Source organism: Tupaia chinensis, unplaced genomic scaffold (genome assembly GCF_000334495.1).
Source record: "Tupaia chinensis unplaced genomic scaffold, TupChi_1.0 Scaffold000223_1, whole genome shotgun sequence".
In the NCBI taxonomy this organism is placed as follows: Eukaryota; Metazoa; Chordata; class Mammalia; order Scandentia; family Tupaiidae; genus Tupaia; species Tupaia belangeri.
Window position 1 is genome coordinate 16,859 of NW_006159698.1, and position 20,830 is coordinate 37,688.

A 20,830-nucleotide genomic window follows, 5' to 3' on the forward strand; every position below is an offset into this window, starting at 1 on the left:
TTGCTCTCATTTATCTTCTTTATAGTTTATTTTTTATTCCATTTATTTCTGCTCAAATCTTTATTTCTTTTCTACTCATATTTTTTTCAATTTATTTTTAATTTCGTGGAATAACCATAAGAAACCAAATTTGCCCTATGCTACTTCTTAATAACATATAATTTCATCTAGACAATTTTATGTTTAAATACATGAATTGTATGATAAGTTATAGAAGACAAGATTTTGATATTAAACATGTTATGAGATTGAGTCATCCTGTTATCTCCCACCTCCTAGCTTGTAATCATGTTTTTTTTTTTATCAGTGTTTTAGCAACACACCTAATAATCTTTCTCTCACTGCTGCTTCCTTCCTTCACTTGCTATTTTGTTAACTTATCAAATACACTAACCAACAGTTAGTATATACATTTACACTGACACCATTTGAAAACAGAATTATGTGTTTTACTCATTATTATGCCAAGTTTACTTCCTCACAGAGTTGGGCACATACAAAATCTCAGTAAATATTTACTGAAGGAAGAAGTAACAAAGACCTTTAAAAAGTCCATGAAAATGCATGTTATGAAAAACTATGCATGGATTTAAAATTTTTGCAGCAAAATGAGCCCATATTTTAATTTTGATTTACACAAACTTTTTGAAGTTCCTTGTAAATAAAAGAATGAATAATGTATCATTTTTTGAAATGAAGACATGATTTAGAGGTTCTATATACCTCCTACCATTGGTCTTTAATTTATGATTTAGAACTCCCAGACCTCCATGTTCTGCAGATGTACTCAAAAGGTTTTCCCTGGAACAATCTAGTGTCATTCCACAGTTTCTTTCACCTAGCCTGCTGGTGCTAGGGCCGACACACTAGTTAGTGTAGGGCCTCTTGTGAAGACCATGTGGTTTAGCAATAATCTTGGTGCAAGCTGGTCACTGTCTTAGCTGACAGACTCTCAGCAGAACTTGCTCTACACAGATAACAAAGATATTAGTAGTCAAAGATATGAATTTTGCCAAAATCTTGTTTAATGTATAAGGCTCGGGTAGGGAAAATAGTCTTCTTTTTAAAAATAGAATCTGTGCTTGAAAATACTTGTAATAGATATTTCATGTGAATTATTCAATATTTCTCTTTTTAAGTACTACTACCAATATTTAAGTCTAAAATAAACCCTTAGGAGGTTCTGGCAGTCTGAGTGAAGGCTTCCCTTGAGGCAAAAGAATCTAGACTATTTGTCTAAATGAAACAAAACCCTATAGGATTTTAAACAGGAAGAGAAATGTCTGATCCAGATCCCTTTTATCTGCCCCTCCCTTTGTACAAACTCTACTTCCTCTTTTCCCTACTCTGTGCCCTGTAGGCTCAACCTCCACAAGTGACCTTGCACTTGACCTCCAAGGGGAGCACTGACAAAGGACAGGGGACCAGAGGGAAGGGAAAATTAGGTTACACAGGTTACTCCCCAGATCTTTACTTTTGGGATATTGCTCTGCTTTATTGTTCAATCAAGGGTCACACACTTGTTACGTGGCCCCATCTACATAGTTCTCTCATTCTCTCTTTAGTAATTACTTTTTTCTTTTGCCTCTTTAAGTCCATAAATAGCAAAGATATCTCATTGTTCCTGGTTTGAGGGCTTTTCATTATCCCTATGGTTTTCCTACACTCTGACAAATCTGTTCACATAACGTTTATTAATCAAATAATTATTTCTCACAAATTACCTAATTTTAGAGACATCTTATTCCTAACATGACCTTAATGGACACAATGACCATATTTTTATTTTAGAACAGTTGCATAGACACCAGGGTCCAATATGCACAGGAAAGAGAGGTAAGAAAGACAGTATACTGATATACTGATTCGGGTAAGAGGTGGCTGCACTTGGATAACAGCAATTAGGACAAAGAGGAAGGAAGCACAAGATTCCAGAAATAGAATTAATATGACCTTGTGCAAATCTCATCACCAATCAAATTCACTCCTACCAAATTCTAACTAAGAGAAAATTCTGTCCTTAGTTTACCTGGCATCAAGTTCAAACAAACTGAAGATTTATATATAAGTAGAAGGGAGGCAAATAGGACCAGTGTACCCCAAGCTTTTAAAGTATGCAATGTGGGGGCAGATTTGGGGGGTTCTGGAAGGAGTCGCGTTTTTAGAGGTTTCAGTGTCCTGTCCCACTGAGTCAGGATGGCGTTTCTGGCCCCTTCCCATTTTCCAGGACCCACTAGGCGGTACTGATAAGAGGTGCATGGTCCAAAGAAAACTTCCCAAGCAAGTCTGGGGTCTGTGAGGAACAGAAATGGTATGCTGGGCTTTGTGCCAATGCTTGCAGCGAGGTCGTCCATGTAGGGAATGTAATCGAGTTTGTCTTCACTGGTGTCTTTAATCACACCCCTGAGGAGGAAAAGATGGATGGCTTTTCATTAATCACCTTGACTTAAATTCCTCAAGTTAGAAGGTTCACTCCTCCCAACATTTGTTAATTTTTGTAAAAAAAAATCTAACAAGTATATATATTTTTCTTTTTCTATAATTTGCTATAGGGCAATGTGCACTTATAAGAGACAGAGAGAAAAAAGAGAAAGAGAGAGCGAGAGAAACAAATGAGAAAGTACCCCCCAGAGAGAATGACCACGGTGCAATCATTTCTCCTCCCTACTCCTCTTAGGATTTTGGGCACAATTGGCCATATGGGATCTACCCCCTTAATACTAAGCCAAAATATAAGTGATTTTACCTACAGAGGGTGTGTGTGAGGGTGATTTTGCTAAGGAAGATGGTAAAAGTAGGCAATTAGAAGGACCAGCAGATAACATAATGGTTACGTCACTGGACTCCCACATAGTTGACCACAGTTAGAGTCCCAGACCTGGCGGCTTAAAACTCACACCAGGCGCATGTGTGTGGATGCCCAAAATCCCAAGAGGAGATTGGAGAACGGATTTTACAGCATGGCTACCCCCCACGGGGGGAGATTTATCACTTTCTGTCTCTCTGGTGAGCGTGTGTGCCGTATAGCAAAAATCTCTCTCTTAAAACAAAAAAATGGAGGCACTTGAAATATTATTTTGGGTTTTGAGTTTGATAAGAACATAAAATTTGATCAGTACAAATACAATAGTTGTTGAATGAACACATGTTCAGGAAGTATCACATAGACTCAGCCTCTGTGATAATACAAGAGGAAGGCTGGAAGCCATATGGATGACCACAAGTTTGGGTTCCTCAGTCAGCCTGAAAACATGCTGGGTGTGGACACAGCCTCCAAGGATCCTGAGGAGGGTTGAGAAAAGGTGATCACAGCATGATAAGACTCAGAGAGAAGGTGCTTCGCTCTTTCTCTTGTGCATGTGGATGCACTCTCTATGAAAACAACACAAAACACAAAAAAAGAAAGGAAGAAGAAAGAAAAAAAATCACATTACGTGGGCACCTGAGTTTTAAAACACTGAGTGGAGAGGGCCATACTTCGTAGAGCAGGACTGAACTTCATGCAAATAGAAGCACAGTTCACATGAAGACTTTATTCTTAATTAGCAAAATTATTCTGTAATTAGCACATTTTCTTGATGGTCTGTAGTTCATTCATTCAGTGAATAAATAAATAAGTATTATCTACCACTTTCCAGGTACCATTCTAGGTGATGGAGATCCAATGAACAAGGTGAACAAAGAAAGATCCTAGCAGTTAAAGAGCTTTTATTCTAATAGGAGAAAGCAACAGATTATAAAAGCAAAGCCAAACAGGTAGGTAATACCTCTAGTGACCACTGTGCTATCAAACAGGAAAGTGGGTGAGGGAGAGAGGCAGGGCAAGACTGCCATCAGGGAAGGCTTCTAAGAGGTGACATTTGAACAGACTCAGGCAGGTGTCTGGCAGAGAACATTCCAGATGTAAGTGCAAAGGTTCGGGGGGGGGGGAGGGGTTGGTGCTTGGCATGCTTAAGGAGCAGTGAGTAGGCCACAGTGCTTGACACAGCATGGGAGAACAGTGGGTGCTGCAGGCACATAGACAGCAGGTATCCTGCTGGGTAGGAGCTGCAGAGAGCCTTCTGGGAGAAAGAGGGAAGCAGGAGAGGTTCGTGTACAGAGGACAATGTGGCAAGTCACCGGACTGCTGGGGCAAGATAAGACTGAGGCACAGCCAGAGTGGAAGGAGGGAGACAGAAGAGAGGAGTGACGGGGGAACCAGCTGTTAGCGTAATGGCTACGTTGCTGGACTCCCACGTAGTCGACTGCAGTTCGCGTCCCGGACCCGGTGCATGCGCACGTGCCCAAGATCCCAAGAGGAGAATGGAGGAGAAGGGACTGTGGCGGGACCATCCCCCCTAGGGGGTGATTTCTCACTTTCTGTCTCTATGTATCTCTCTCTCTGTCTGGCAAGCTCATGCACCCTATAGCAAAAACCTCTCCAAAAAAAAAAAAAAAAAGAAAAAGGAGAGAGGAGTGACAAGTGTCCTGGTAAGAGAGTGGGTGGCCTGGTCTGGGGCAGCAGCATAAGGGAAGAAGGGCTTAAATGCTGGACTCATTGGGAGAAGCAGCTGACATGTTTCCTGATAGGCTGTGAAGGAAGGAGGAAAGGGGATTCTCTAAGGTTTTCAACTATCAGCTGAGATGAGCAGCCAGTAGCTGTGACAGGGTGTCTTTGCGGCCTACTAGCAGGGCAAGTGGGGTGACAGGGCAGGTGGGGTGAATGGGGTCAAGAGTCGTTCTTATATATCTTTTTTTTTTTTTTTGGAGAGGTTTTTGCTATAGGGTGCGTGTGCTCACCAGATAGAGAGAGACAGAGAGACAGAAAGTGAGAAATCACCCCCAGTGGGGATGGCCACGCCACAATCCATTCTCCATTCTCCTCTCAGGATTTTGGGCATGCACGCACATGCGCCCGGCATGAGTTTAAGCTACCAGGTTCGGGACTCGAACCAGGGTCGACTATGTGGGAGTCCAGCGACATAGCCATTACGCTAACTGCTGGTGCCAAGAGTCGTTCTTATATATCTTGAATGTGAGACGCCTGTTAAATATCTTTGTAGAGCTAGCTAGAGAGAGTAGTATTAGGAGTCTAGACTCCCAGGACAAAAGTTGGGTTGGAGACCCAACTTTGAGAGCCACGAGTACATGATGATATCTAAAGCCATAGGCTTGGATAAGGCTCCAGGAGCGAGTGTAGACATGAGGTTTGAGGACCAATTTCGGGACTCATGAGTTTTCAGGACTGAAGAAGAGAAGATACCAGCAACTACATAAAGCCACCTGAGAGGCGAGAAGAGAATGAAGACATAACGAATTTTGAGGGCAAGTGAAGTTAGGGCTGCTGTCTGTAGGGTGGACTCTGTGTCCCACTGAGAAGACCTGGTGCGCCCTGGGTTGTGGCTAATGCCAGGGTCTGGTTGGTGCCAGCATTATTCCCATTCTGCTAGTTTCCCTAGGAATGGCTTTTATACTAAAAGCCTTTTCTTTTTTCTTTCAGGAGCCTATATTGGCAAACTTTCCCTGTAGCAAACTATACTTAATACCTTTTAATGAGCTGCTCCTTTTTAATCGCCTCTGCCATCAGCTTCTGGGATGGAGGTATTTCGCAGAGTCCTACAAGAAGAATCAGAAAACAACTCTAGAGTCACACATGGCCTTTCCTTCAGTTCTCCTCCCTTGAGCCTCCTACTGCTCCAACTTCAGGGCATGAGGCAGTTAAAGCTGAGCATGAATTTGGAGTGCAGAGAACTTTCTAGAGGTCAATTCCCCCCAATTCTGCTCCCAGGCTTGCGAGACAGACATTCCATGGCTCAGGCCTCTGCCCTCACCAGACACCAGAACCAGCCCGCACCAGCTACCTGCCCCATCTTCTGTTTCTGCTCTCATTTTCACATTCCACACAGATATACACATGTGGACTTCAAAGGTTCATGGAGAAATGGAATTAATGTATGAGTCTTAGTGCAAAAATTGAAATCCATGCAGAGGACCTGTCTGCTGGACTGTTGTGGGGACCAGAATATTCTCCATCTCCCATCCTGGCAGTCTCAGCACTTGGACTCTGATCTTGATTGGAAGCCTGAGCTTGGACATGCTCTGGAACTGCCCCAGAGTCCAAAAACGCACCCTGTCATCTGGGTTCCTGTACCCCCACACACACCCCTGTGACTAGCCAGCCACACTGCCACCATCTCATTTGACTACTCCTGCCCTGTTTAGTAACCCCCAGTGGCTGGGTTTTCGATCCACATGAGACAGGTCCAATTCAGCACCAGTTGTCCTTTCTAATAAAGCCATTCTGCCCTGTAGAAAGCTGTCAAGGCTTTAGTTGGTGGGTCCTGGATCCCCCACTGGAAGCTCTTGTGTGAACCATGCAGTTACTCCTGTGGTGTGGTCTGACTGAATTTGTTATGGTCAGTTTTATCATTCTAGTAAAAATCAGGTAAGACTTCTGTGGTTTTAACATAATTAGATGATGCTGAGAAAACATTCTCTGGCCTTAAAGAAATAAAAATTTGTCATACTTTAACAAAGGGTTGTAAATTTCTTTGTAATGTAAATAAAAGGAGCTTTTCTAATCTCCTCCACCTGTCCTCTTTTATTCAAATAAAATATCCTTGCCAACTTAGGAGAACCTATGATTTTTCAAGTATGGTTGACATCTACTCCATGTGTGCAGTGTGAGAAAAGCCATGCTATTTAGTACTATGTTGCATGCTATTTAAAAATCACTGGTGATCATTTTTATCCATTAAGGGCCACATTCTGCTAAAGAATAGCTGGCTGGCCCAGTTGTGACTGCTGTTTATATTTAAAAAATAATACAACTGCAATTCTTCAACATGTTACTCATGTAAAATGTGCCCTGCTTCAGAGAGCTGTGACAGTCATAGCAACAGTAAGAGCAGCGCTATTGCTCTCACTTAAGGAGCAGTGTATTATGTGTCAAATCCCATGTTAATTGCTTTGCCGACATTATTCATTTTATAAAACCCCTATAAGAGTTTATTATCCCCCTTTTGTGGATGAAGGGCTGAGACTTGGCAAGGCCCTTACAAAGCTCATGGATTTCAAAGGTGGGACTAGACGTGGTGATGCCAGCAGGGATGCTCTTACAGTGGTAACTGCCAGCCAGCAAGTAGCGTTCAGTGTCTAAAATGTTTTATGGGCATTTCTTAAAGGTTACCATTGCCTCAGCTCTCAACCTTATCCACAGTGTGCATTATCTTAATATTTTTTGTAAGAAGCAATATAAAATTCTACATCTAATAATAAATGGAAGGGTTTCAGAATGAATAGACTACTCTAGACAAAGATTCTGATGTTTCCTATAATCTTAGCTAATCTGACAATTACATTAGATCTGCTGTCCAAATCTGTTCCGTCCACAGAATCTAAACCTCTTTTTCAGCTTTGTCACACTAAGTGGCATAAGCACACCAGTTGGAACATTATATATACAAAGGGTCTTCAAAGTTCATGGAAAGGCATATTCTGAGAAAACTAGGCATGGATTTCAAAATGTTCTGCAACAAAATAAATTCTTACTTCAATTGCATTATCCATGAAATTTTTGATGTCCTCTTGTCTACATCATTAATTGTTCCTTAAATTTTTAAAAAATTACATGACTTTAGCTTACACCTGATTGTATCTAAATGGCAGGGCACACCCACAGGGCTTTATGTGGTGTCAAGGTACCTTTGAATACTCTCGTAGCCCATCGTGCTTGGAGCTCTGTGCCTACTAAGATGGACCCTTTGGTGCTCAAAAAGCCAATGATGGCTAAGGTCGCTCTCTCCAGGTTCAAGGGAAAGACCAATTTGTATAGGAACATCTTCTTTACACAAAGGCTCTTGAGAGGTTCTTCAAGAAAGGGAAAAGAATAGGTATATCCTGTAGTGAAGATGACAACATCAATATTTTCTTCCACTGTCCCGTCTTCAAAGACAGCCGTGGTTTCTGTGAACTCCCTCACGCCATTTTTCATAGTGACTGTCCCACAGAGGATACAGGTTGGCAGCTCATCGTTCACCACAAATTTTGTTTTCCTCCTTTGACGAGAGGAGAAAATTACTCAGTGTAGGAATGTCTGCAAGACACTAGAGCAAATTATTTATTTATTTGGTCAATTCAGGGAAATGACCTGCCAAATCAAGGAAGTAAACTGACTTTGGTCTGACTCAGTTCTTCACCTGACTTCACTGCAATGTGGTTGTACTTCATTTGTAATATGGTTACATGGTTCATTCTTGGCTCCCAGGAGCAGAGAGGTAGAAAATGACTAAGCCTACTCTGTAAGGCCTGGGATTTCAAGTTCTCTATTGCTTGGAATTAATTTCTGAAGCAATGCTTTTCTCAGAGTGACAGAACAAGGGTATGACAATTCATTTGATGATTAATTTGGGGTCTCACATTACCTCCACATTCAGGGAATAATATAAGGCAAAGATTGAAAATATAAGAAACTGAATAAAATGAAAAAATTTAAATCTATAAGTACTGATGAATATTTTCATTGTATCTCTATACCTAATCACATCAGACATAAAGTCTTCATAAAATTTGCATATAAAATCATCCTTTGCCATTGATTTTCCTTATAAGTTGAAAGATATCAAAGAAATATATGCGGTTCAAGAATATAATAAAATCACTTAATGAACTAATATGCATTTTGGTCTTCTTTTACTTGCCAGTGTGCAACTCTACACAGATATATATTAAAACACCTCAGAAATTCTTATTAGACATACATCCCTCCACTCACTCAACCAGAACAGACAGTTATCAGAGGTTAGTCAGAGCTGAGCATCTGCTCACTGGTTGTGCAAAGACTGTGTTTCTATAACGGATGGTAGCAGTCTCAAGATTCTTCAAAGCCAATTTAAGCTGATTTGCAAGCTAGAAATGTAAGTATTAATTCTTTATTTTCTTCTAGCCTCATGAATTACTGCTTTTGTCACCAGACAGTGAATACTCCTACTTGAACTGCTATAGCCACTGATAGACAACCGTCTTAGGGAAGTAAGTTTAGAGCAGGATAAATAAAGGCAATGTTACAATTATTGAACATCATGAATTCTAAATAAAAATGATGTAATAATTTCTCCAATAAGTAAAAATATTTAAGTACCCTTTCGTAATACTTAATCCATAATTCTCATGATTTAATCTTCTATTCATCTGTCTCTCTTGAATCCACATTAGGAAACATGAAGGAAGAACTCGTTGAATCAAAGTGTAGAATCTTCTTGTGATCATCATATTTAATGGGTAGCCCCCATATGAGGAGCGGCTGATAACCCAGGCACCAGTTCTAGTACTGAGAAGTACCTAAAAAGAAAGGCAAGAAGGATAAATACATGTCCATCACTTTGGGTACTTTTTCTTCAGTGTGTCTCAAATAGTCATAATAGCAGAAGACTGGTGAATTTGTACAGAAATATATATACAATCAGCTGTTTCTTCTTGTTCTAGAAAATTCCCTTGATTCACGTACCTGTATTAAGTATTTTCACTGTGTTTATAAAATTACAAAACATGTATTATAATATTTGTACATAAATGGTATTGATCTGGCTATTTTTGTATGTAAATTATACACTGGGTTGTCAGAAAAGTCATGACGCATTTTTGCATAGAAAAACAGGAAAAAATACATCATGACTTTTCAGACAACCCAATAGAATTTAAAGATTTAGAAAAGCAGTCATTTTTATTAATTTTGCAAGAAGGTGTGTGTTCTCACCAGAGAAAGACGGAGGGAAAGTGAGAATGCTTCCTCTATTTGGGATGGCCACACTACAATCCCTTCTCCTCTGTTTAGCCTTTCAGGATTTGGAAACATGAAGGAAGAACTCGTTGAATCAAAGTGTGGAATCTTTTTGTGATCATCATATTTAACAGGTACACACGGGTACACACACACACACACACACACACACACACACGCTTGGCATGTTTTTTTCAAGCCACTGGTTCAGGACTCAGACAGCATAGTCAATCATATGGGATCCAGCCGCCTTAACCACCATGCCACCAACTGGCCTAGAAAAGCTATTTTAACTGAATTATATAAAAATCTAGTCTTTTCAGATCTTAAAGTTTAAACTAAAGTGTAATAGATTTTTAACGTGTTAATTATATGTGAACTTTCTAACATCATTTGGTATACTTCCTAGACAAAATAGGGCTGCTTTAATCTTAACACATAGTTCAAGTCTGACTTCTGATAGAGAACTTAGAGACATTCAAAAATCTGCCTCTCTTTTCTAATGTTCCACAGGGGGTTTGACAGAATTACAGAGGAAGACTGTAAAAGAAAAAGAATTGGCCTAGGTAGAGCAATTTGCCCCTTTGGCCTGGCCCTGAAGGAGCACTTTGGGAGATGCCTAGTCTGGCATCCACACTCTTCCTAAGCCCTACTTGGAGATGGTCTATTTGTAAAGCATGGCTTCTTAAATACCTCAGAGATGACCACAGTGGCTTTAACAATTCCCAGGAATTTTTTTTTCCCCACTTATCCTGTGTCTGCATAATTTAACAATGGCCAGTGTGTTTCACAGTCTTGAACACCTCTCTCTAGCCACCTTAGATGGTTCATGTGGGACACTGATTTAGAGATGGTGTACCTGAGCGGCTGTTCGACTCAACTCCACAGCAATGTCTCCTCCAGTGTTCCCAAGACCAATCACTAAGACACGTTTGTCCTGAAAGCCTTCTGGGATCTTATACTCTTGACTGTGCAGGATCTGGCCTTTAAACTTGTGGATTCCTGAGAAGAGAAGGAGCAGAAAATCTCAAATATCTATAGCTATAAATTCCTACCATGCAGGGATAGAGTCTGTGGAAAAAAAAGGAAGTCCCAGTAATAAGTTAGTCCTTTGCTCTTGCAAATTGTTGCAGTAGTAGAAAAGGAAATGATACCCTCCCTGCTGGGATGCTGTGAACCTAGACAAAGATTTGGTATAACCTGTTCTATTAAAAATGTAGAAGCAGGGCCAGCAGGTGTCAAGGTTAAAGTGGCTAGATCCCACATGGCTGACTACACAAGTTTAAGTCTCAGAGCAGTGACTTGAAAAATATGCCACGCCCATGTGCAGGCATGACCAAAATCCCAGGAGAAGAACAGAGGAGAGGGGGTTGTGGGGTTTCTCTTGAGGCATGAGGGGTGATTTCTCACTTTCCCTTTCTCTGTCTCTGACTCTGGTGCATGCATGTGTCCTATATCTCTTCACCCCACAAAAATGTATTACAGGAGAGCTTACATTACATTTGAGTGTTCTCTTTTAAAACATTTACTTTGTGATGTCATACTGGAGAAAATCAACCAAAAAACACCTCATGCGCTACCTTAAACATCCCAGGAAAGAAGTAGACTGGGGACCAGCAGATGGCGTAATGGTTATGTCCCTAGACTCCCACATAGTCGACAGAGATTCGAGTTCCAGACCGGGTGGCTAAAACTCATGCTGTGTGTGTGTGTGCATACATGCCCCAAATCCTGAGAGGAAAATGGAGGAGAAGGGATTGCGGCATGACCATCCCCCCTTGGGGAGATGATTTCTCATTTTCTCTCTATCTGTCTTTCTGGCAAGTGTACATGCCCTATAGCATAATTCTCTCAAAAAAATGTATTGTTTCTACTTATATGTTAATACATACCATAATCACAATCACCAAATTGTGGTTTCCCCCCATCATCACAACACTCTGTTTTTAAAGTATATTTATTTATTCCATGAGGCACACAGATAAAAGAGTAAGAGAAAAGAGCACCACCACAGGCCTGTAGTCAGCCCTGCAACAAGGGCAGTCATGTGCCTGGAGTACTCAAGGTCTCTGGACTTGAACTGGGAAACTTTCCAAGTGGGACTGCCTCAGACGATGCATTTAACTGCTACACCACTGTGTGGCCCAGAGCACCCTGATCTCTAAATGCTTATTTGAAATCTTTTGGATATTGAATATGCATCTTAAACTAAAAAGAAAAAGAAAAAGGAAAAAATACCCAGTAAATGTTGACACATGGTATTTTACTTAATGTATACACTCACCAGAATATGATTTGTGCATATGTTTATAAATCAAAGCTTAATTCTACCAAAATCTTTCACAAAAGAAATTCTGTGGCAAGTCTTTTGAAAATAAAATGGTTTTTCTTATGATTTACATTCATGCTACTTACACTTCATGCTTTATGCTTTATCATATGCTCAATGCTTTATTACACTCTATGCTCAGATAAACTTTATTCTTACATTATTTACACTTGTTTCTGTTTCATCTTTGAAATTCCTAATACTCTTTTAATAGATGTCATGGTATTTATTGGGTTGTTGGAAAAGTCATTACATATCTTTTCTATGTTTTTCTGTGCAATAATTCATGACTTTTCTGACATAGGAAGGACTTATAAATATTACATATTTCTGAACCTTTCCATTTATATTTGAAACTATCTCCCTGACAGATATAAAAGAAAAAAAGCAATGGGTTCTCATAAACTGAAGAGTGGTGGTAACAGTGGAGGTGAGGGTGTTTACAATGAAAATTATGAGAGGTGGTGTAACAACGGGAATCGGGCCAGTGCCCTTCCGACCCCAGTGGGTGAGACACAGCACTGACAGTCGGAGCTAAGCTGAGAACTGAGGACTGGTTGTATCAATGCTGCCTACTTTGACACTTGAAGTGTTCTGAAGCGAATTTTACTAAGAAACTGCCAACAAGACTCAACAGTGACCGAGAATATTCCCTGAAGATCAGATGAAGGCCCTGGGGGAGACGACCAGCCTACTGCCAGTCTAATGGGACTCTGCACCCGAATAGGTAGCCATCTGACAGGAAGCAAGACCCTAAGAGAACAAGAGAGTGAGGATGGATACGACCGGGACAGTCATAGGTGGGTCTGAGAGGGTCTGACAGCCAAGACATCTCCCTGAATGAAGCGTCTCTGTGTCAGAAGTGAGGAAAGCCCTTGCAAAGAGTCTCAAACACTCCTGAGGCCAGAACAAACTAGCATTGCAGCAGTTGGTTCCCTTTTACCTCTTCTTACCCCTCCCTGGCCCCAACTCTGGAAGAGTCAGAAATTGCAGCTGGGGGTGAAGAGTCTGGAGGGAGGACCCGGCAGAGGAAGGCGGAGGCCAAGCACCTAGCTCTTCCCTACAGCCGTCAGCCCAAGGCAGTCTCCAGAGAAGGAGGAATGTCACCATTCCATGGAGTGCAAATTCAGACTAGTGTGATAGAACACTTTCACTCTGAACATGTGGGATATTTTGGGTGGTTTAAAGTGATCACAGCACTTTTCATAATCTGCGAGTGGGTGGCAAAGCAGTGGAGACTGCTGGAGACTTCGTCAGGGGAAGGAAAAGGATAAGTCCACAGATCGAGTCTGCAGGGGGATTAAAAGAAAGCAGTAAACTGGCCATCACAATCTGGCCTTCAACACTTTCTACCCCAAGCTGTAAGGGGTGTGAAGATGAAAACAATCCCCTTCAAGGATCTGTCCTCTGGTCAAAGTAAACAGACAATAGTTGACATTGATTTGGCCTTTACCCTGATACACATTAACTAATTTAAACTTCACAAAAGCCCTAGGGTGGGAGATGCTATTATTCAATTTTACTAAACTGAGATTGAGGCACAGGGAGGGGAGGGGATGCTCCAGCCCAAGGCCATGTTTTGCAGCAGAGATGTTTGGTGCTCAGCAGCTCTGCCCTGCCCGCCAGAGCAGTGGGTCTTAGGACACTTTCAGTGAGCATTAGCCCAGACTGAGCCAGGGATGTGTTCTGGAGGAGGGCCTCTTGTTTTATTTTTTTTTTAAAGAAAAAAAAGTATTAATGATTAGGAATTGAGAAACAGGAACACTAAGAAGGTGCCAAGAATGGAACAGAATTTGCATCAAGGGCATTTCAGAACGGGGCATTCAGCCATTTACAGAGATTTTGCTGGAAAGAAGTTACTTTAGGGCTCAACTTTGGTTCATTAATTTTAAATCTTTTATACTTAACCTAAGGCTTTGCAAATGATAAGAGTCTCTATAATTGCATACATGAACACGGGATCTAAGAAATATTTAGAATGTGTAGGTAGTTTTTTTTTTTTTTTTTTTGAGGTTTTTGCCGTAGGGCACGTGCGCTCACCAGAGAGAGGACAGAGAGACAAAGCAGCAATCCCTTTCCTCCATTCTCCTCTGGGGATCTTGGGCACGCACGCACATGCGCCTGGCATGAGTTTTAAGCCACCAGATCCAGGACGCGAACCGCGGTCAACTATGTGGGAGTCCAGTGACATAGCCATTACACTAACTGCTGGTCCCAGAACGTGTAGGTAGTTTTGAGTCAACGATTACATCAATGTATTGTCCTGCTATCTCCCTCGCCCCCAACAAATTTAAAACTACTAATTCAGGAAAAAAAGAAAAATAATAATACATATAGATTTTTTAAAAGGGGGCGTGTGTTACTATTTTGATTTTCAAAGAGTGGTGACAGCTTACAGAACTTTGCTTTTTATAGACTTTTTCCAATCAATAAGGAAGATACAGCTCTGGTTTTTTGTTTGTTTGTTTGTTTTAAAAAAGGTTTTTGTCATAGGGCGTACTTGCTCACTAGAGAAAGTGAGAGAGACAAAGAGAGGGAAAGTGAGAAACTATCTCCCAAGGGGGACAACCACACCACAATCCCTTCTCCATTCTCCTCTTGGGTTTTGTGACACTCACATACACATGTCCTGTGTGATTTTCAAGCTGCCAGGTCCAGGACTCAGATCACTATCAGTTTGTGCCTTAACCACCTGCCACCCACTGGTTCCCAGCCTGACACATTTTGTAAAGAGAGATGTTAACGTTTTCAAACAAAAAGTTCATTTTAACAGAGATGTTAAGGCAATTTGTGAAAGCCTCTGCCATGTGTGATCAGAAGCAGAAAAGTTACAATCTATGTGAAACTGAAAGCATTTTGAGGTGAAGAGTAACCCTTCTCAAAGCTGAAGTGCTACATATCAGTAGCTGAGCACTCATGACACATTTTCCCATGGAGATGTAACACAATCCTCCTACACTCAGATTGTGTGTTTAGCTTGCAAACCAGCAGCAACCCTGCAGCCTAACCTCCCTTTACAATATTGCTTCTTTGAAAAATTATGTACTGAATTCCTTCTATATTCCAAAACACATTTTTCAGGATAAATTTATTTTGTTAATCTGTCACTGTATTGTATAAGTTATATATATAAATTATAAGATTTATATTTTACTTTCCTTGCCAAGTTTTATAAAGTTTTATCCTTAACACATTTCCTTTCTTAAAAGTTTATTAAAGAGACAGGCAATGGCACAGTGGTAAAACTCATCATCCCTAATGGTTTTGACACTTTGACCCATCCACAGCCTTGGCTGGCTCTGCATCTTGGGACCTGCATTCCTGGTGCACAGAGGGAGCTCTCTAGACTAGAACCAGGAACCTTTACATGTGGGACTGCTTCACAGTCACCCCCCAGGGGGAGGACCTTGCTGCAATCCCTTCTCCTCCATTCTCCTTTTGGGATTTTGGGCAGGCATGCACATGCGCCTGGTGTGAGTTTTAAGCCACCGGGTCTGGGACTTGAACCATGGTCAATAACATGGGAGTCCAGTGATGTCACCATTACACCATCGGCTGGTACCAGGAAAGTATTTCTAAGCACAAGTCAGTAACTTTTCTCCAAGAAGCCAGAAGAGTGGGCAAGGTCTAAGGAAGAAAGAACTCACCAGGAAAGGACTCTAAAGGGAAGCGGGGACTCAGGAAATGTCCTGTGCAAACCATGACAGCATCAAAGACAGCCCTTTCCTGCTTGCCCTCGGTCTCTGTGATGACCTCCCACTGGCCAGTTTCAGAGAATTCTGGATGCTTCGTCACGCTGCATACAGTGGTCTAAAAGCAAAAGACACACGTTCACTTTCTACCCAGACTTTCAGGCCTCATGGGAGGACTGCTGTGGTAGCCATGGCTGTTGTATTTCACAGGCCAAGTCCCAGGACAGGAGGTATGTAAATACTGATTTCATCTTCTCCAGAGAAGTTACGTAACTTATACAAACTCTCAAAGGTGATAATGTAGGCTGTGACCTATTATGTTTGAATTCTCTCATTGGAAGAAATAAACCGTTCTTATTCCTGGCGAGAAGGATGAGTTATAATACCTAATGCACTGGAAAAATTTAGGAAAATGGGTTTTGCTACATTATAATTTTTGAGGTTAAGACTTCTAATCATTTCTTCCCAAAGGGTTTCAGGAACAAAATTATTTTGCCAATTCTCTCAGGAAAAAAAAAAAAAAAAAAAAAAAAGTAGTTTATCCTGAGGAGGGTTTTGCATTCAGGAAATAATCAAGAAACTCAGTATTTTAATGATTAAAACAGAAGAAATAATGAGTTTTTATTATCTGCCTTACTCATATTGATATAAAGTCAAGAAAAAATTTACCTAAATCACCCATTACCATTAGATTCTGAATAGGCCAGCCCCATTCATTGCTCTTACAGACCTAGGAAGCTTACCTTAAAGTGAATGTATTTCAGGAGGTCAAAGTGCTGGGCAAATTTGTGGAGATAGTCCCAAAATTGTCTTTGGTTCATGAAGTTGGGATAATCTTCTTGGAAAGGGAAGTCACTGTAACATGACATTTCCTTGCAGACATTTGTCACTAATGACCTGTAGACCCTGGTCATGCCATCTTCGGGAGATTCCTGTGTGAAGGCAGAGTTGGCTTAATGAGGTGAAAGGGGCAGGAAGGAGCAGAGATCATGGTGGCTCTCGCCAGTCCCACTGGGAAGGAAGTGGTCACAGCGGTTATGTCCCACTTGTAGTTTTGGAGTTCTAAGTAACTCAGCATTGGGCCCCATACTAGAATTATCAAAGAATCCTCATTGGGATTGGAATAATTAAACAGTATCTTTCTCAAACCACAAGGTGGCTAACACAATTTGATAAAGCTCTCTAAACTGATGCCACCCTTAACGATGCAATCTGCTTTGGCTATCTTTTCCTTCTTTTCTTACTGTGGCCATTTGCTCCACCGATGTCTGCATGTCTTCCTCTTTGCCTGTATTCAGGGAGCCCCTCACTGATTTTTCTCATGGTTGCCCATGTCTATTTGCAATCACCCTGTTTAAAGACTCCTTCCCATCAGTACTTAAAATACATGAGACTCTAATTTTAAAACCTAAACATAACCTTCTCTCAACCCAAATCACCTTCCAGTACCTCTCTCCATCCGATCTCAAGCCTCTTGGAGAAATCATTATATATTGGTAGCTTCTATTTCCTCATGTGCTTTTCAACTCATTTCTTGCCTTGATCTTCATTACTCAAAAAAACATGACAGCAGCAAAACAAAAAGGTCTACTTTACAGGCCCCAATATACGTCTTGTGCCAAAGCAAATCTCTAGTTCTCCTTCAAGTCTCTCTTCAAGACACCTTCCATGAGCCAACAGATCTGCCAAGGTTGCTGTCCTGTCCCCGTGGCACCCTGAATTTCAGACATAGCAGTGATTATGCTGCGTTGTAATGATGTGTTTACTGTCTGTGCTTCTCACTGGACTGGAAGCAGGGACTCTCCCGTGCTGTTCACTATTCAAGTACTTACAGAATGAGTGAATTAATATTATAATGAATATTATATATATTATATAATATATAATATTATGAATATTATAATTCATAATATTATAATTTTAAAAAACATTATCTATATACATATAACTGGGTAAAATTTTAATAGTGCTGACCTGTGGGTATTGTTACTATATTTCATTTGCATTTTTCCTTTTGTTTAACCCAATATTTTCTAAAATTCGTCAAGAAACCAACCCAACTGTGGGGTCAAATAGCAGAAGGTACCAAAACCAGAACCAATACTTGCTTTCCATAATGAGATTTGATGGCTTAAAGAGACTTGCAGTTACAAAAAAGGGCTTCTTTTCTTCCTAATACTCTGTAAACCTAGGGTTGTGATCACGCCTACTTATTCTGTTTTTGCACCACCCAAAAATCCAGCAAATGTCATCCCTCCACAAAGGCCCCTCATTCGTACCACTGAATGGACGATGGTCTCTCTTCCCCTGCCTTCTAATATCTGGCCTCCTAGCTCCATCTTCTGACGCCTTCTTACACTGCAGCACTGGGGCAGAGCTCCTGGTCCCAGTGACCAGAATCAATCCTGGCCAGAAGCAGGCGGTATTTAACCACTGCCAGCTCCACTTTGATGCTCAGGTCACCTGACAGCTGGCCTGGCCCTGAGCACAGCTCCCTTAGCTGCACGCATCACTTCTAAGGAGGCCTGGCCAGTGCCTGAGTGCTTTCTGTTCTGATGACGTGAAAGCTCCCTTCCAAGGCCCAGGTCTTGCCTCCCTCCTGCCAGTGCTCTTCCCAAAGATCCACACAAAGTCTGGGTTGGCACTCCACTCTCTGTTGCCTCCCTAGGATGCCATTCAGCGTGCCTGATGTGACATTCTGCTACATTGTCTTAGAATGCCCATGGTTCAGAAATCATCATAAACTCCCATCATAAACTCATAATGTCTACATTAGTAAGTCCTTTTTTTTTTGAGAGAGAGAGAGATTTTTGCTATAGATGTGTGTGCTCACCAGAGAGACAGAGAGACAGAAATCAGGAAATCATTGTTCAGGGAGGATGGTCACACTGCAATCCCTTCTCTTCCAGTCTCTTCTTGGGATCTCAGGCAAGCACACACATGCTCCTGGCGTGTGTTTTTTTGGGGGGGTTTTGGAGAGGTTTTCGCTATAGGGTGCATGCGTTCGCCAGACACAGAGAGAGAGAGACAGAAAGCGAGAAATCACCCCCCCGGGGGGATAGTCACGCCGCAATCTCTTCTCCTCCATTCTCTTCTTGAGATCTTGGGCATGCACACGTGCCCGGCTTGAGTTTTAAGCCACCAGGTCCGGGATGCAAACCGCGGTCGACTATGTGGGAATCCAGCGAAGAAGGCAAACTGAGGCTTGGCTCTGGGACTTCGCGAGGAAATGGAGGCCCAGGGTTGGCTTCTCTCAGTCAGGTCAAATACATAGGGTGCAGCAACATAATCATTACAACCTGCTGGTCCACTTAAGTAATTCTTCTTCTCTGTTCCACCTGTCCCTGACCCTGCCCTGCCCATTTCCATGGCCCATCATTGATCAGCCTGCAGTCTGCAGTGGTCAGCACTGTGCCATGCACTGCCCCTGGCTGGATCACCACAAGGCAGGCTGACACCACCATGTCTACGCAAACAAATGACATCATGGTTGCTGGAAATGAAACAAAGTGAATCACTCACAGTAAACTTCCATAGTCCCCCAATGTCGTCACTTCTCTCAAAGCAAGTGGGCTCCAGACCCTCGTCCAAGCAACATTTGATGGAGGACAGGCCACTCACACCAGCTCCGATCACTGCCACCCTCTTGGCCATGGTGTGTTCTGATAGAGGAAGGTCAAGCAGAGATTTTTAATATGACAAGATTGAAAGAGAGCCCTTGTCAGACATTTGTAGTGATTAACATTTTGGTTAAAAATGCAGGTACTGAGACCAGCAGTTAGCGTAATGGCTATGTCGCTGGACTACCATGTAGTCGACCACGGTTCACGTCCGGGACCTGGTGGCTTAAAACTCACGCCAGGCACGTGTGCATGCATGCCTAAAATCCCAAGAGGAGAATGGAGGAGAAGGTACTGTGGCTTGGCCATCCCCAGGGGGTGATTTCTCACTTTCTGTCTCTCTATCTCTCTCTGTCCGTCTAGTGAGTGCATGCACCCTATAGCAAAAACCTCTCAAAAAAAAAAAAATGCAGGCACGGAAATCAGACCATTTTGATTTAAGACCTGGTTCACCAGTTACTAGCCATGAGAGCTTGGCTAACCTGTTATCTTCTCTGGTATTTTGTTGTTCTTGTTTAATAAAAATGGGAATGATGATGAGGATAATAACAGTAATAACTACTCTCGGAAGAATTTTTCTTAGGATCAGCAGATAGCGTAGTTGTTAAATCACTGGACTTCCACATGGCCAAACACAGTTCAGGTCCTGGACCTGGTGGATTGAAAATCATGTCTGGGGTGTGTGCCAGCGTGCCCAAGATCCCAGGAGGAGAATGGAGGAGAAGGGACCATGGCATGGCCACCTCCCCTGGATGGTGATTTCCCACTTTCCCTCTATCTCTGTGTGTGTGTCTCTCTCTCTCCCTGCTGAATACACAAGCCCTATGGCAAAAACTTTTATTAAAAAAGAGAGATTTTTTAGTGAATATTAAATGACTGATAAGGGTTTGGTAGGATTTTAGAGTGTGCCTGCTACCTCCAAGAGCTCAGTGAACGTTAGCTATAATTATTAGCAGCTAATGAAGCCAGGACCTCGGCCCCCAGGAAACATACATCACCTTGTGTTAAAGAGGCCCCCCGCCACGACCTTGCCCTCTGAAATTTAGCAATTTCAGTCAGTAGAGATGGCCACTTTTATTCAAAACAGTTAGAGGCCTAAAAAGATGTGGTGATAGTCACTCCCACGTGACACAGATATGACAAGAACTGAGGAGGGCTCTGCCTCTCACAGCGCTAAGACTGGCCCTAGAAGAGCACTGTCGTGTGGGACAGACTGGAGTCCAAGGGCAGCCTGGGTAAGAATGGGCTGCTCGTGCTGGTCAGGGCAGACAGTGGAATTACGCTCCACGGGCTTTCCTCACTTTGCGGTCCTGGCTTCTCCAAACCTCCACAGAGCTGTGCCTAGTTGGCTGGGCTAATCGACGAATTCCAGCCAGTCAGGTCGACACGATGCTAGGCTCTCAGCGGGTCGGGTGGCGATGGCTGGCAGGAA

General features: G+C 42.1%; 1 protein-coding gene across 4 annotated transcripts in view; it reads right to left on the reverse strand.

The window, feature by feature from the left end:
- Positions 1-1,003: 1,003 nt before the first annotated feature.
- FMO4 (flavin containing dimethylaniline monoxygenase 4) overlaps positions 1,004-20,830 on the reverse strand; it is a 23,399-nt gene continuing 3,572 nt past the window's right edge. For 3 of the 4 annotated variants that reach the window (XM_006147791.2, XM_006147789.2, XM_006147790.2), the window contains 8 exons: positions 19,301-19,440; positions 16,522-16,710; positions 15,734-15,896; positions 10,617-10,759; positions 9,119-9,318; positions 7,684-8,036; positions 5,526-5,595; positions 1,004-2,403 (listed from right to left, as the gene is read on the reverse strand). In XM_006147791.2, the coding sequence (XP_006147853.1) occupies positions 1,998-2,403; positions 5,526-5,595; positions 7,684-8,036; positions 9,119-9,318; positions 10,617-10,759; positions 15,734-15,896; positions 16,522-16,710; positions 19,301-19,432 (1,656 nt within the window). In that variant the 5' untranslated portion in view covers positions 19,433-19,440 and the 3' untranslated portion in view covers positions 1,004-1,997. Of the gene's footprint in view, positions 2,404-3,055; positions 3,373-5,525; positions 5,596-7,683; positions 8,037-9,118; positions 9,319-10,616; positions 10,760-15,733; positions 15,897-16,521; positions 16,711-19,300; positions 19,441-20,830 lie in introns of those variants that run through there. The other variant, XM_027771542.1, reaches the window with a different exon arrangement.